This window comes from Ustilago hordei, assembly GCF_900519145.1.
Source record: "Ustilago hordei strain Uho2 genome assembly, contig: UHO2_contig_04, whole genome shotgun sequence".
Taxonomy (NCBI): Eukaryota; Fungi; Basidiomycota; class Ustilaginomycetes; order Ustilaginales; family Ustilaginaceae; genus Ustilago; species Ustilago hordei.
In genome coordinates, this window is record NW_024545261.1 from 858,600 (window position 1) to 872,840 (window position 14,241).

Below are 14,241 nucleotides of genomic sequence, written 5' to 3' on the forward strand. Positions count from 1 at the left end.
TTCTCCAGAACCGGGTACAGGTTGCCTCACCTCCTTCTCCTGCCCTTCCTAATCTCTCCGAGCCCTTTCCAACATTATCCTTCTTTCTTCTCACCCAACTAAACAAGCTTCACCTTACATCACTCCTAGTCGGTCCTTACTCGGAACCAACACCACCTCAAACACACCCTCTCACACCGCAACAAACTCTAGAACAGCAACCATGTCCGACGACTCTTTCATCCATGCTTGCGCCGGCGGTGTCGGTGGTATGGTCGCCATGACCGCCACCTATCCCCTTGTTGGTATCTCTACCCGTGCTGCTGTACAGTCCAGCAAGAACCCAGAGGAGCCTATGGTCAAGGCTGCGCTCAAGATCTTGCAGCAGGAAGGTGTCGCCGGTCTGTATGCTGGTCTCAGCTCGAGTTTGATTGGTATTGGTGTTACCAACTTGTAAGTGCCAGCATGCGATCGAATAGTGATCGCTCCGAATGTACTGTGAAGCAATACTGATGATCTTGCTCTTATCTCTGTGGATGAAATCATGCGCTTTGCCTTGACAGCGTCTACTACTTCTTCTTCGAAAAGTGCCGAGAGACCATCCTCAAGTCCAAAGCCAAAGTTGCCGCTGCTGCTGCTACCTCGGCCACTGCTACCATCGCCAACGGTGGAGCCTTGACCACCTTCGAATCCATCCTTGCAGGTCTCATTGCCGGTACCGCAACCACCGTTTCCACCAACCCTATTTGGATCGTCAACACGCGCCAGACCGTCCGCGTTGGCGCCACCGACCCCAAAGCCGATCCTAAGGCCGCTACCCACCCTGCCACCTCTCCTGTGGTCAAGAAGCTCGGCTTCATCCAAACCATGCAAAAAATCATCCGCGAGGAAGGTCCTCTTGCTCTCTGGAAGGGTCTCGGACCTGCACTTGTGTTGGTCATCAACCCTGTGCTCCAGTACACTGCTTTCGAACAGTTGAAGAACTGGGTCGTCAAGACTCGCCTCGCGCGTGCTAACGGCAGCAAAGTTACGCTGAGCGACTGGGATTTCTTCTGGCTCGGTGCTCTCAGTAAGCTCTTTGCTACAGGTCTGACATATCCCCAGATCGTCATCAAGAGCAGACAGCATGCTGGTAGCAGCAAGGGTGCTAGCACCAACATCTGGACCGCCATGACCGAGATCGTCAACAGGGAGGGTATCACAGGCCTCTATAGAGGTATCACTAGCAAGTTGCTTCAGTCCGTTCTGACAGCTGCCATCCTCTTCTTGGCTAAGGAGAAGGTGTTTAACATTACCAAGGCTGTAAGTTGCAAAGCGGACAAGTCGCGGTTCTGGTCGGAGCGATCACTGAGATTTCTGATCCTTCTCACCCTTCGTTGTCTATTTTGGATTGCCAGCTCGTTGCTCCTGTCGCCGCCGCCACCCCTGTCAAGAAGTAAAAAAAGGCGAGCGTTCAGAGCTTACACTCCAAAACGCCCGTTGCCCTTGTGTACCTCCACCCGATCCTATCCCTGTATTCCCAATACCTCTGTTCTTGTTGGGATGAAACCAGAAAAGAACCTTCTTGTATGTGGCTGCTGCGTTCCGCCAGATTCAGAACGGAAGAAGTAGAATATCGCACGTAAAGCGTTTGCTGTGAACCCAGATGAGATTGCTTTGCACCCTAAAGACTAAGAGCCGCGATAAGTGGTGTAAGAGAAAGGTGAAAGCAACAACGGAATGTGATAGTGCGGATCTGGGCTGTCTGAGAGCTGGAAAAGAATCTGCATTCCACGTCGACATCAGAAGATCCGGCAGCGTTAGTATTTCTGCATCACCGATTACACCACTTTGTGTCGCTGTACTCACCTCAACCTGAGGATAGAAAGTCGCTCTCCCGGCCTTATCAAAATACTCTCCGGTGAAGAAAGTCATCCTGTACACTCCCTTTGCTACCAGCACCTTTTTTGTGTCTTGATCTGCGATGAGATCAGCACATCTTCCGTCGCTGTTGGTTGCACCCGTTGCTAGAACACGGAATTGTGAGTTTTGAGGAGAGAGGGCTTCCAGTTGGACTCGGACGTTTGCGGCAGGTTTTCCGAGGGTCGAATCGAGAACGTGGCATGTGATTGGTGATTTGGACATCCTTGCTGCCGTCTAAAATGGTAAAGTCGAAAGCCAGATTGAGTTGGTGGTGGTTGTGATCAAAGATCAAGCGAGATGAGGAAGGGAAAGGAAGCACAGACCAACGACGCGGGGAGTAACTCGAACCCTGAACGAAATTAATGCTTTCGCACTTGGCCAAACAGTTGAAGTTATGCGATACACCTCTTCGTCCGGGCTACGTTCTAGCTCCTTTCACACTGGTGTATGGTAGATGCAATGCTTAGATTTAGATTGACTAAGATTACAGTAATGTGAGAGTATATATATCTTCACTCTGTTCATGAGAATGGTTATCTACACCCTATGAACTAGGTGTGTCATGAGGAGCTTCAGCATTTTCCTCCTTAGTCTCAGCATTCCTCTTTCTAAACATGTGCTGATTGGTTGCCACCAAATTTATTATGCATGCATGATCCTCGGCCTGTCGGTGGCTTGGCTCTCTTGCATGGTTGTCATTCTGGCACAACTTCAACTCAAACACACACCATGGTTACGCTTTTTGGTCGATTCACACCTCACATCTCATCATATCAATCACACAATCACAATCTTGCGTTGTTTCACGGAGGAGCAAGGAAGTGCTTAGATGGAAGCGAGCTGAAACTAATCGAACATGATCTTGAGCTCTGCCTGCTTGACAAACATCGCAGTGAGTGCCAGACTGATGCACGCGGGTATCAGATCGAGACGCACAACAGAGAAGATCCAAAGCGTGCCTAGTGGTGCGACTCGCTGCACGACCACGTCGTACGATGACTGTCGACGAGAAAGACGTAAGGAGAAAGGTTGTCAGGTACAGCTCCGAGAATCTGTGAAGAGTCGAGGTTGAGATTGGCTCACCTTGTTGACAATGTAGATGAGCGAGCAACCGCATGCTAAGCAGATCAAGAAGAGAAGCCACTGTATCGCTGCTTGCTGCTTGGTTGTGAGGTCTGAAGGGGCGAGAGACAATGAGGGAAGAGTCAGTCGATGTCGATCACGGCAGAGTCAAGACTGCTGAACAATCGGCGAGGTACCTGGAACTTACTGTAGTGAATAAAGAATGCGAGCACTGCAAGAAGGCAACAAGCGAATAGAAGGGAAGAAGTCAGCAACAAGCGCACGTCATGCCTGCCTTTGCGTCTCGTATACTCACCAGGAAGAGCCCTAACCAAACGTATCAACTCATCGTGCAACCCCACTGTCTCACCGTACTGCTGTCGCACCAGCACATCCAGCAGCGTGTACATGAATCCAAACGGCATAGTCCAGATCACCAGATCCAGCATGCTCTCCACTTTTGGGCTCATCTCGGTCGCTGACTGCTCCTCCAGCAATCGGTTCGCTGTATCGTCTCCATCAAACTCGTGATCTGATGCAATGCCATAGTCGTCATCCGAATCATCTTCCTCTTCGACGTTGCCTGCCTCCTTTCGCTGTGCTTTGGACTTCCTTTTTCTGAGTGCATCAAGTTGAGCTTGGGAGTCTTCCATCGTGACAAAGTCTTTGGGCAGACCCAGCTTCTCGATGAGGCCAGATTTGTGGAGGATCTGCTCTTGCTCGTCTTGCGTCAGACCTGCTCGTGAAGCCTGTTTAGAGGAAGATGCGGAACGGTGCGCATCGTCGCTGTCGGAACCGTCTTGTATCTCCGTGAGACGAGCCATCTTGACATGAAGGGGTAAAGTGAGTGCGGAGTGTCGGACGAAGGATGATTGTTGCTTGAGAAGATTTTCGAAGCTCTAAGAAGTGAAGCAAAACTGTCCATGTGCTCGCAGACCAACACCCACACGACCTGTGCTTGGACCCTGAAATTCAGCTAGGACTGCTTTTGATGAAGTTGACGTCGACAACCTTAATCGACTACATTCGGCTGACCGCTTCTCAGCTTGAGCCTTGACCCTTCCACATTCTCATTTACAGGTCCACACGCAAGAAAGCGAGATACGATGAGCATTGCTGATTGTTCGGGACTCAGAGGGTCGGAGACATTGCAAAGTCTGAGACATGGGCGTTACAGAAACATGATACGTGTCTTCAGAACATGATAGAGCCTTCTTGGTTGTAGATTCGGAAGGCATGGCAGGCTTAAGGATGAGCTGAGACGATCAGCAGTCGTCCTCGTCGCCGCCGCGACCACCGTTGCCACCATTTCCGCCATTGCCTCCGTTACCCCCGTTGCCCCCGTTACCGCCATTGCCGCCAGGAGCACCAGGACCGCCAGGACCGCCAGAACCACCATCGCCACCGTTGCCACCGTTGCCACCGTTGCCACCCTCACCGCCATAGCTTTCAGGAGGGCTGCTAGACCAACCGCCATGGTGTTTGTAGTCGCCGTTGCCACCGTTGCCACCATTGCCACCGTTTCCACCGTTGCCACCCTCACCGCCATAGCTTTCAGGAGGGCTGCTAGACCAACCGCCATGGTGTTTGTAGCCACCGTAAGATCCACCATAGCCGCCACGACCTCCAGATCCACCATAGCCACCAGGGCCTCCATATCCACCATAGCCGCCACGACCTCCAGATCCTCCATAGCCGTCAGGACCTCCATATCCACCATAGCCGCCACGACCTCCAGATCCACCATAGCCGCCACGACCTCCGGATCCACCATAGCCGCCACGAGGCTGATCGTAGCCTTCATCATCATCACCATCGTCGTCAACGTCAGGACCGCCGGGTCCGCCACGACCGCCACGACCGCCACGACCACCAGATCCACTGCGAGGGTAGTATCCGGTGCCGTAAGGCTCATAAGGTTCAGGGTAAGGATAGCCGCCATAAGAATGGTGTTTGTACGGGTAGCCACGGTAGGGGTATCCATAATATCCCCGAGGGCCACCACCATCGCCGACGCCGACGTGAGCATTTGCACCGGCGAGACCACCAATGCCGACATTGACATCAGCATCGGCACCAACGCCATGGCCACCGCCAAGAAGGCCGACAGCAGCAGGAACAAGACCAAAAGTGCGACGCTCGAGTTCGGGGCTTGAATGCTTCGAGTCTTCGAGGTTGCGCTTGCTGTAAGGAGCGGCTTCGACCTGGAGGTCGAGCTTCGAGCCGTGAACAGGCTTGGCTGAGGCAGGGGTGGCAATGAGGACACCACTCATGGCGAGCATGACACCCATCACGAGGGCAGACGAGAGGCGAGCCATATTGTCAAGGGGCGAAGGTGTGAGTAAGAAGAAGTGTTGTGCTTGAGGTTTTGGGTTGAATAAGAATTGTGCAAACAAGAGTAGTGAAGAGGTGTGAATGGGAGTTGGATTGGAGAGTGTGAGTGTGATGGTCTTGAATCTGTTCTTGTTGCTCCATTCCCCTCGATACTTATACGCTCTGTGGTCGAAATGGCTGCTAGAAGCGTTCCACTGAGGGTTTTCCGAGCATTCAGCTGAGGAGTGGCTGCTGGTTGCTTTTCGAGAACGAGCTAGTTCGACTTCAGTCCGACTCGTTGCCGCATTCCTGCCGTGACTTTCTCTCCCTCTTGCCAGTCGAGGCTTTCTGAAGAAGTCGGCTGATCTAGAACGTCCTCGTCGCCAGCAAGATTCGAGCTCATATGGGGCAAGGTGCCGAGCTTTGCCTTGCTTTTGCGCCCAATGAGCACAGCCTCAACTCCGCCAGTGACTGACAATCGCCAAAGTGAATCCTTGTATCAAGGCACAGATGAAGCGCGAACCGTGCTAGCCGAACCGCATTGTGTCGGAAAAGGCTGAAGTTCGGGTCTTGATGCCGCTGCACATCGTTTCATGTGCGAAGGTGAGGATCGAAGATCGATGCGGTGATGAAGGATGGGAGGATAGCCTGATTCAGGCCCGAGCTCGATGAAATTGTCAGCCGCCGAGATACGATATATGCCAAGACAATCAGGTACGTTCGCACGGACACCTGCTTGCTTCATTGCCGTACCTTTTCTTTATAAAGCTAATTTCGGCTCTGTGCTCTGTCTCTTCAGCGGTGAGGATGTCTCCAGGTCCGATACGATTGTGACCGAGTGCAGCGACCAGGCTCCGGTGGCAAATACAAGTGGTTGCAATGCCGGAGCCACAACGTGTGTTGACTCCCTTTGCTCTCTGTCGTGTCTGACAATCGTATCACGCCTTCCGAAATATGAAACGCTCGCTCGAGCCCTGCATAGAGAACAAATTGCATCGGCGTAGCTGTTATTTCTCATTGCTTTGCGCAAGGATTTGCAAGGTCAAGACCGAGATGGAAGCTCGATCCTTCCTACACCAATCGCGCTGATCGAAAGGACAAACTCATAGAAGTCACAGCGGCTGTGAAACTTGTTAGGATAGAAGAAATGAGATGGGAAGACACAATGAACTGATACATGATAAGAACGTGTTGATACATGATAAGAACGTGTTGATACATCGGAGTAGGGATACACGTGAGCCTGGGAAGCGACGGTGCTCGGGATCGATGCAAAACGGAAAAAAAGGGAGAGGGATCGAACCATGGCTCGATACGCGAAGGTGTTGAACCTAGCGGCGCATTCAGAATGGGCGAGTCGGAGCAAGAGACAACAAGAACTGCGACGGAATTGAGAGTGGAGAGTGAAGCGAAAAGGGAGTTGAAGCCGAAGAAAGGCCGAAGCGGAGCCGTAAAGGACCAAGGAGGCGCTTGATCGCCTTGCTGAGCGGCCTAGACATTCGTCTCGATAGCCTCCTATTCAGCCCTTCATGTCTCCCTTGTAGCGATAGTCACGGGCCTCAATGTCAACACGCTTCATGAACTCGGTATTGTCTCCAGCGATATCGCGATGGTGGCGGTGGTCCCAATTGTGACCGTGGTGGTGGCGCTGATGATGGCAATGTCCGTGGTGATGGCCGTGACCATGACCATGCTGAGGCGTGCTGAATGAGAAATTGAGTGCGCGAGGCTAAACATCGAGTCAGCTCGAAAACATAAAAGAAGCGACGATCTGGCCGGAGCTTCCATCCCTTTCCGATCCCCCACCACTTCTTCCCCAACCAAACACCTTCCCATCGCATTCATGGCTCGCATCTCTTCTTTTGTGGCCTTGGCCACGATCTTGTCCTTCATGGGTGTGCTTTCACCCGGTGCCACCGCCGTCATTCCTCCTACTGCCGAATTGGCCCAACGAAGCGTCATCGAAGAGTCCTCCTCCAATGTGCTGGAGGCTAAGCAGAGGCAATGCCGTCCTTGACAGCCGTTCACCAGATGCCCCTGCAACTACTCTCGTCAAGGATTTGAGTGCCGACCGACTCAACCCCCTTTCTGCGATCCAGGCTATGTGTGGGACTACGATCAAGGCCGTTGCGAGCGTTCTGGTCGGACTCGCCGAGTTCACGTTTCACGAGAAGCGCACCTTTACAACCACTATCGCGATAAGTGCCATAAACGAACTTGATTACTTTGAAACGGGTGAAAGTACGATACTTGTTTACTAGTATCCTTGCGCTTTCCGAGCACAGGATCCTTTCGCCTATCCTGGAAGAAGTCGGCGAAGCACTTCCTTGGTGGCGTCCCGCTCTAGCATGCCTAGATATTTGGAGAGGTTCTCCACAAAATTGAGCCTGGCTCCGACGCCGTGCTGAGACAAAACGGCCAGATCGTATAGCTCAACTGCCTTGTTGACTTCTTCGAAGGTCGTCTGTGCAACGCTTTTTTCGCCTTCTACGCATACCTGGGCTCTCCAGCGTTCCTGGTACCAGCGTACTCCCATGAATTCGCTCTTGCTCGTCTTGCCAATGTTCTGTCCATTTGCACCTCGGGTAGCTGCACGAATATTCTTGCGCCTGTTGTCGAGAGGCACTTTATAGATGTGATCCGTGAGCTCCCAAGGAAGAGACTTGCAGAGGTACCGAGCAAGGTTGTACCTTCTCCATCAAACTTGAGCCAAGGTCGACCATTCCAGATCCACACGTTTGCCGTAGCACCCATAAACTTGCGCCAGTCATCATCGTCCAAAAGCACCTCGATCTCTTTCTCTGTGCCTGCAGCATCGCTTCGGACCCCAATGTAAGCGATCCCGTCCTTGTTCTGTTTGACCGTGATATCTTTAGCCTTCTTCACCCATTCCGCCACTTTGACCTTCTGTTCGGCATCCCGCCTGTCCTTGAGAACGTCTGCCTCCGCCTTAGCCTCCTAGAGTGTGTCGAACCTGCTTCTGACCTTAAGATCATAGATGACAATGAACAGGTCAACAACCAAGAAAACAGGTTACAAGTATCCACTCGTTGACTGTGTCAATTAAATAATCGGCAGTGAGCTTGCCATTGTTCTTGGTGACACGGAATGAGGTCACTCCCTTGTCTCGGCTAAGGATGACAACGTGGCCCGAGACACACGTTTTCCGCTTCATAGCGAGGGAAGCTCGCCCTCAATGGCACCAGAGACGGGCTCCTGAGACTGGGGACGGGAGAAAGTGTTTGTCATTCCGTAAAAAGTGTCGGTGGGGCGGGTGGTTTTGCTGCGGAAGGGGATGGTGGTAGTGCAGGGTGTTCTCGTCGGATCTCACTCATTTTACCTTGTTTTCTCTGTTCTCTGTCCAGAAACTGTATACAATCACCTTCTTTAGCCATCTTTGTGAGACTCAGCTCGAAACTGAGCTTCTTTGAGAAAATTTGAGCGCATATAGCCATACTATCGCTGACCGGGGTCTTCCGGGGTTTTGCAGTGTTTGACACTGGTGACGTGCATGGATTTCCATGCGTAACGACAAGCGAGCTTCATTATCGTTTTAGTCATGGTATATGTATGGTTAATTATCTGTAGGTTCCACAAGTAATTGAAGAGCACTCTGGCGAAGGAGGGTATCGCGTTGGGCTCATACACAAACCTTTCTACTCTGATGAGTGGTGACACCCAAAGGTCGTCGGATCGAGACCGACGAGTGCTACTCTAATTTTTATCGCCTTTGTTGGCAACGTTTTTGGCAGGAGATAGCATTGCGAAAGTTGATTATATGCTTTAAACGTTTTTTTTTTTTTTTTTTTTTTTTGGCGTGTTTTTTTTTAAAGGTTTTTAATGTAAGAGCGGAAGCGGAATGACAGGCGCGCCCGTGGTCCGTATTCCGTGTCCCCTGTGGAGGAATTCGGCTAAAGCGGGCTCTGCGCCTTGGCCATCCATGGGTCCTTCCATCCGACTGTCCATCGTCCTTCTTGACCACAGTCACTCGCTTACTCAGGTACCGCAAGCTCTAGGCCCGACTTGACCACGCTTGCAACGGCGACAAGTCAACATCCCCCTAGCTCGACATGCAGTCCGCGATTCAATCAGTCACACACAACCTGCCACTCTTCGTACAGAAACCCGCCATTGGCTTGATCGGTCAAGAATGCTATACGACGCTGGTCTACAATGTCGACTTTAGCTCTTCGCATTGCGTCAAGTATGCGATCTCGAAAACGCTTGGATTGGGCATCGTCGTCTTTGGCAGTATCATGAAGGTGCCTCAGATCCTCAACATTGTCAACAATCGAAGTGCACGAGGTATCTCGCTCTCGATGTATACACTCGAAGTGATGGCCTACACCATCTCGCTCGCCTACGCTGTTCGATCACGACTGCCATTCTCGACATACGGCGAAAACTTGAGCTTGACGTTGCAAAACATGATTATCTTGCTCCTGGTCATCGCCTATACTCCCAGCTCGAAGTCGGGCCGTGTAGATCCATCGACTCACTCTACCAAGCTCACGGTAGCAGTTGCACTCATGGCGATTGGCTCTCTCGCATCGGCTACACCTTCTGTCATTACCCACTCCACCTTGACCTTCTTGCAGGCATTGACAATCCCGATCTCGCTCGCGTCTAAGGTCCCACAGATGCTCGAGCTATACAAGGACAAGAGTCGTGGTCAACTCAGCAGTATTGTCGTCTTCGCGCAGCTTCTCGGAACCATCGCCAGAGTCTTCACTACAATGACCGAGACGAGCGACAAGCTGTTGCTGTATGGCTTTGGACTGGCGACACTGTTCAATGCGGTTATTGCGGCACAGGTGGTGTACTACTGGAACGGGGACAAGGCTTTGGCCGAGCAGAAGAAGCGTGATGGAGAGAAGATCGGGCTGAGCTCTGGTTCAAGCGGTGTTGCTCCTCCTTTCGAGCCTTTCACTGTCAGCACTCATGGTCCAGCCAAGAATCGAGGCAGGAAGCTCGACTAATGCAGCTCAAAGTTGGATTCTTTAATTCTTCCGCGGAGTTGGAAGAAAGCAAACCGTCCTTGACGAAGCCGAAGAGGTGACATGGGGGATTATGTCAGCTTAGCTTACAGTTGGCCAAGCAGTGAACTTGCATGTGCTTGCTTGTAATTGAGAAGATGATGGCGAGAGAGACGGCTTCGCTCTTGGGCGGACCCCTGTTTTCGACGGTGCTAAGTTATCTAAAGAGCTTGCTTTTCGATTCTAGCTGTCATCTGTTGCTTGCTTGCCGACCTTCCGTTGTGGAGCGGAGGGGTTCCGGTAAGCCAAATATACTTGCAATGGCACGTGCGTGATGGAGCAGGTGTTGGTTTCGAGAACAACTGCAGCGTGTGTTGTGATTTCGGCGAAATTCGAAGCTGAGATATTTTGGGCTCGAGTGGGCAAACTGCACCACATCCTAGGGAAGCCTTGCCGAGGTCCAAGCTTGACCTCACCCTTGGTTTTTGACACACCACAATCACGATCATAACCACCTTGTAGAAGCTTCCGAAGCACCATCCAGCCTCCGCAGACAAAAGCTTCCATGCTTTATGCCTCCAGTGGAAGAGCCGAATCATCGAAATTGTCAGCGTCAACACAGGTTCCGTCTCAATCCCCGTCTCTTTCTCGAACCAACAACATAGCAGAGACAACGATTTCACGGCCAAGCTCAGCATCAGATACGATAATGGCCTCACCACTTTCAACAGACAGATCAAGGATCACAGTATGGTCAGTGGTGGAGCAATCAACAGGAGCTATCGGCACGAGCCTCTCCAACCCTATCGGCGCTGCAGTGGCCGGCATCACTACCACCTCTCTCGGTGCTGTCCTCTGGTGGCGCTACTTCCGACGAATCCCAAATGCCGAGTTCATCACACCTGCCGTTCTTCGCTATCGCAAGGCCTTGGTCGGCCGCGTTGTCACAGTAGGAGACGCCGATGGCTTCCGCTTCCACCACACACCGGGTCCACCCTACCTACGTGACTGGCTCTATCCTTGGCCGCCTCGGGCCATCAAGAAGACCAAAGGCAGTGGTGCTGGTGGTCGATCCAGACTAGTACGCGAGACCATATCGGTCCGCATTGCCGGTGTTGATGCCCCTGAAAGTGGTCACTTCGGCAAACCAGCACAACCATTCTCAAAGGAAGCGAAAGCATTCCTTACTTCCATGGTTCAGTCTCTCTCTACACCAAACAAGACGACCCCTTCAAGCAAATTCACTTTCTATCCACCGACTCCAGACAAAACGACACCAGCAAGTGGGTCAGCGACAGCGAACGAAATCTCAGGAAAGCTGGTCTGGCTATATCCATCGCACATCGATCAGTACAAGAGGTTGGTTGCAACACCGTATATTTGGGAGCCACCTTATGTGTTCGGCAAGACTAACGTCTCACTAGCGATGGTGAAGGAGGGCTGGGCGACGGTGTACCGAGCTGCTGGAGCTGACTATGGACATGCAACGTGGTGGGCCAAGTTCTGGAGGAAGTCAACAACCGGCTTGAGTGCGTTAGAACGAGCAGAAACAAAAGCAAAGTAAGTTCACACACCAACAGCACGCTTCTTTGCATTGATTGAGAGAATGCTCATGCTGACAATGAGCTTACCTTGAACTGTACAGACGACAAAAGATCGGCATGTGGAGCCTTGGAAAGAAGTTCGAGAGCCCTGAAGACTATAAGCGCCGCTTCAAGGGCGAGTCGTAGCCTCCTACCCTCCAAACCGCTTCGGATCCAAAATAGACCGACAGACACTCAAAATGATACCCAGACATTCAGACTTTACGACTCACTCCAGACCAGCTAATGACTACATCACCATGATATTCAGATGGCCAAACTAAGACCATTGCAAAGTCTTGCCCTGAACACTGCTCTCCCGGATCAATTTGATGAGCTTGACAGCATTGAGAGTCCTCTCCACACCGACCAGCGAGACAGCCCGGATCGCCTCGGCTGCGTTTTTCCCCTCCGCCTCGGCTTGCTTAGCAGCATTGATCGAGGCAGCAACGTTGGCAAACAGGTCGATGTACCTTCCTGGCAGCGTAGGGATGTTGGCGACGGACAACTGAGGCTGCTTAGGTGCACCAGCACCTGGTGCAGGCAGGGAGAGGTCCTTGTTCGACCTAGCCATGGTCGTCAATCTTCCGAATCGAATCGAGTCGGGATCGTTGGTCTCGTTGTACACACCAAACTCCTCAGGGTGGCTGGAGGGAGTCAAACCCAGCTTGAGCTGGTTCTCTTGAGGATCAGTGCCTCGCTTCTCGTAGCTTCCGTGTGTGCCTTCGACCCTGAACCTGGGCTGCTCAGCATCGACGTGAGACGAAAGACATGTTGCTCCTAGCGAAACTCGGAGACCGCCGATCTTGGACCCGGCAGCAGGCGAAGAAGGAGGCAGAGGTGCCGACTCGGGGTAGTTGAGGATTGCAAGCCAGTCGTCATCGACAGCAGCAGGTCCTTGGTTGCGCTGGTTGCGAACAAAGCCAGTGACACTCTGGGGAGGGCCGAAAAGGAAGAGGGCTTGATCGATCAAGTGGCTTCCCAGATCCCAAAGCATACCACCGCCCTGTGTGTCCGGGTCAACTTCTTCTCTCCAGCCACCCTTGGCATAGGGTCGGAACCTGTCGAACCTCGACTCGAAGTAGGTCGGCACACCAAGCGCAGAAGGCTCAGCTCCCTTGTCAGAGAGCAAGCTTTGGATAGTCAGGAAGTCGCCATCGAAGCGACGGTTCTGGTAGACGGCGCAAAGCTTGCCAGTCTTCTCTTGAAGGTCGATGAGGGTTTGAACATCGGCTTGATTGGTGGCGACGGGTTTCTCGACGAGGACGTTGGATCCAGCCTCGAGGGCACGCTTGGCGAAGGGGAAGTGGGTGTCGTTGGTGGTGGTCACGATGATGAGACCGTTCTTTGGGAGCGTGGTGAGAACGCTGTCAAAGTCAGGAATGATAGTAACGTTAGGGAACAGCTTGGAAGCATCAGGAGATGAGGAGGCGTTGGCTGGGTTGCGCGGACGCTGCTGGATCGAGTGAAGGGTGAAGAGCTGCGGCAGGGCGAGTACGAAGGGAATGTGGAAGGTGCGAGCCGAGTTGCCGAAGCCCACAATACAGACTGGAATGGGAGTTGATCCTGACATGGTTATGGTCTTCAGGAGGTGGGCGCAATGGTAAGATGGAGGTACATAGAGATGAGAACGGAAGGATTCCTTAATGTACCTTTGGCTAAGGTCACGCAGGAGGCTGAGTCTTCTGACGCACCGAACACCATCGCGTATCTGATCGGGCTTTTCTCTCTCCATACGCGAGAACGAGCATCGGCGTCTTGAACTTTCTTCTCAGCTGTTGCGGCATAGAGACTGCAAACGGAAACCGTTGACCGGATGGTATCTTTTGATCTCGCCGAATACGCCGACACAGCAGCTCAGCGATGCGGCTATGCACTCGTATGGTTCGGGACCTCTCATCCTGGTACAAACTTGACCTCGCCTATGGAAGAGCGAACCGTGGTCGAACTCTACCCCCACCCTGTTCCTTGCCTCAGTGGAGCGTCCCTGGTACCACACCTCCAGTCACTGTCTCGTCAATTGCTGGGTTGAAAACCACATATGGGTCTGATATGATTGGAGGCTTACAATGATCACAGGGAACACAACTTTCACGGGCTTATTGATGTGACTGTGAAGAAAAGACCAGAAGGTATTGAAAAGCGGTTCGGAAAAAAATGTCAGAAATAAGGTCCGAAAAAGCAAAAAAGTAACTGCAGCACCTAGGATTCCCGCGTGGTCCCCCACCGCAGTACTGACTAGGCGATACCTTGCTTAACTTCGCAGATCGGACGGGATGCGGTGCTTTCAAGGTTCTATGGCCGCAGATGTTGGGAATAAAGGTGTGGTCATATATTAATCCAATATACTGCTATTCATGGTGAGGCCTGTTAAGAAGAAAGAAGTCTTCACACTTCTCCTTGCCGAGACCCACCATTGCTTCGGC

The 14,241-nt window shown here is 52.2% G+C and overlaps 8 protein-coding genes and 2 non-coding genes across 10 annotated transcripts; 4 read left to right on the forward strand and 6 right to left on the reverse strand.

Annotated features, from left to right (window-relative positions):
* Positions 1-202: 202 nt before the first annotated feature.
* On the forward strand, positions 203-1,418 carry UHO2_02633 (uncharacterized protein; the record flags this gene model as incomplete). The annotated part of the gene is made up of 3 exons (XM_041555421.1): positions 203-432; positions 543-1,281; positions 1,377-1,418. 3 exons carry the CDS (start codon positions 203-205, stop codon positions 1,416-1,418), a joined length of 1,011 nt encoding a protein of 336 aa, XP_041411355.1.
* Positions 1,419-1,649: 231 nt separating this feature from the next.
* On the reverse strand, positions 1,650-2,103 carry UHO2_02634 (uncharacterized protein; the record flags this gene model as incomplete). Its single annotated transcript, XM_041555422.1, has 2 exons — positions 1,650-1,742; positions 1,828-2,103. 2 exons carry the CDS (start codon positions 2,101-2,103, stop codon positions 1,650-1,652), a joined length of 369 nt encoding a protein of 122 aa, XP_041411356.1.
* Positions 2,104-2,727: 624 nt separating this feature from the next.
* On the reverse strand, positions 2,728-3,767 carry UHO2_02635 (uncharacterized protein; the record flags this gene model as incomplete). Its single annotated transcript, XM_041555423.1, has 4 exons — positions 2,728-2,880; positions 2,965-3,056; positions 3,152-3,175; positions 3,260-3,767. The coding sequence occupies 4 exons, from the start codon at positions 3,765-3,767 to the stop codon at positions 2,728-2,730; spliced, it is 777 nt and encodes a 258-aa protein (XP_041411357.1).
* A 441-nt stretch (positions 3,768-4,208) lies between these two features.
* Positions 4,209-5,261, reverse strand: UHO2_02636 (uncharacterized protein; the record flags this gene model as incomplete). Its single annotated transcript, XM_041555424.1, has 1 exon — positions 4,209-5,261. One exon carries the CDS (start codon positions 5,259-5,261, stop codon positions 4,209-4,211), a length of 1,053 nt encoding a protein of 350 aa, XP_041411358.1.
* Positions 5,262-6,775: 1,514 nt separating this feature from the next.
* On the reverse strand, positions 6,776-8,431 carry UHO2_02637 (uncharacterized protein; the record flags this gene model as incomplete). Its single annotated transcript, XM_041555425.1, has 6 exons — positions 6,776-6,959; positions 7,085-7,247; positions 7,304-7,472; positions 7,580-7,918; positions 7,993-8,214; positions 8,294-8,431. 6 exons carry the CDS (start codon positions 8,429-8,431, stop codon positions 6,776-6,778), a joined length of 1,215 nt encoding a protein of 404 aa, XP_041411359.1.
* A 432-nt stretch (positions 8,432-8,863) lies between these two features.
* On the forward strand, positions 8,864-8,968 carry tRNA-Met(CAT). Its single transcript has one exon. It is a non-coding gene; the product is annotated as a tRNA-Met (tRNA).
* Positions 8,969-9,326: 358 nt separating this feature from the next.
* Positions 9,327-10,235, forward strand: UHO2_02638 (uncharacterized protein; the record flags this gene model as incomplete). The annotated part of the gene is made up of 1 exon (XM_041555426.1): positions 9,327-10,235. One exon carries the CDS (start codon positions 9,327-9,329, stop codon positions 10,233-10,235), a length of 909 nt encoding a protein of 302 aa, XP_041411360.1.
* Positions 10,236-10,941: 706 nt separating this feature from the next.
* On the forward strand, positions 10,942-11,962 carry UHO2_02639 (uncharacterized protein; the record flags this gene model as incomplete). Its single annotated transcript, XM_041555427.1, has 2 exons — positions 10,942-11,792; positions 11,878-11,962. 2 exons carry the CDS (start codon positions 10,942-10,944, stop codon positions 11,960-11,962), a joined length of 936 nt encoding a protein of 311 aa, XP_041411361.1.
* A 133-nt stretch (positions 11,963-12,095) lies between these two features.
* Positions 12,096-13,388, reverse strand: UHO2_02640 (uncharacterized protein; the record flags this gene model as incomplete). The annotated part of the gene is made up of 1 exon (XM_041555428.1): positions 12,096-13,388. The coding sequence occupies one exon, from the start codon at positions 13,386-13,388 to the stop codon at positions 12,096-12,098; it is 1,293 nt and encodes a 430-aa protein (XP_041411362.1).
* A 617-nt stretch (positions 13,389-14,005) lies between these two features.
* On the reverse strand, positions 14,006-14,120 carry UHO2_10189. Its single transcript, XR_005960697.1, has one exon. It is a non-coding gene; the product is annotated as a ribosomal RNA (ribosomal RNA).
* Between the last annotated feature and the right edge of the window lie 121 nt (positions 14,121-14,241).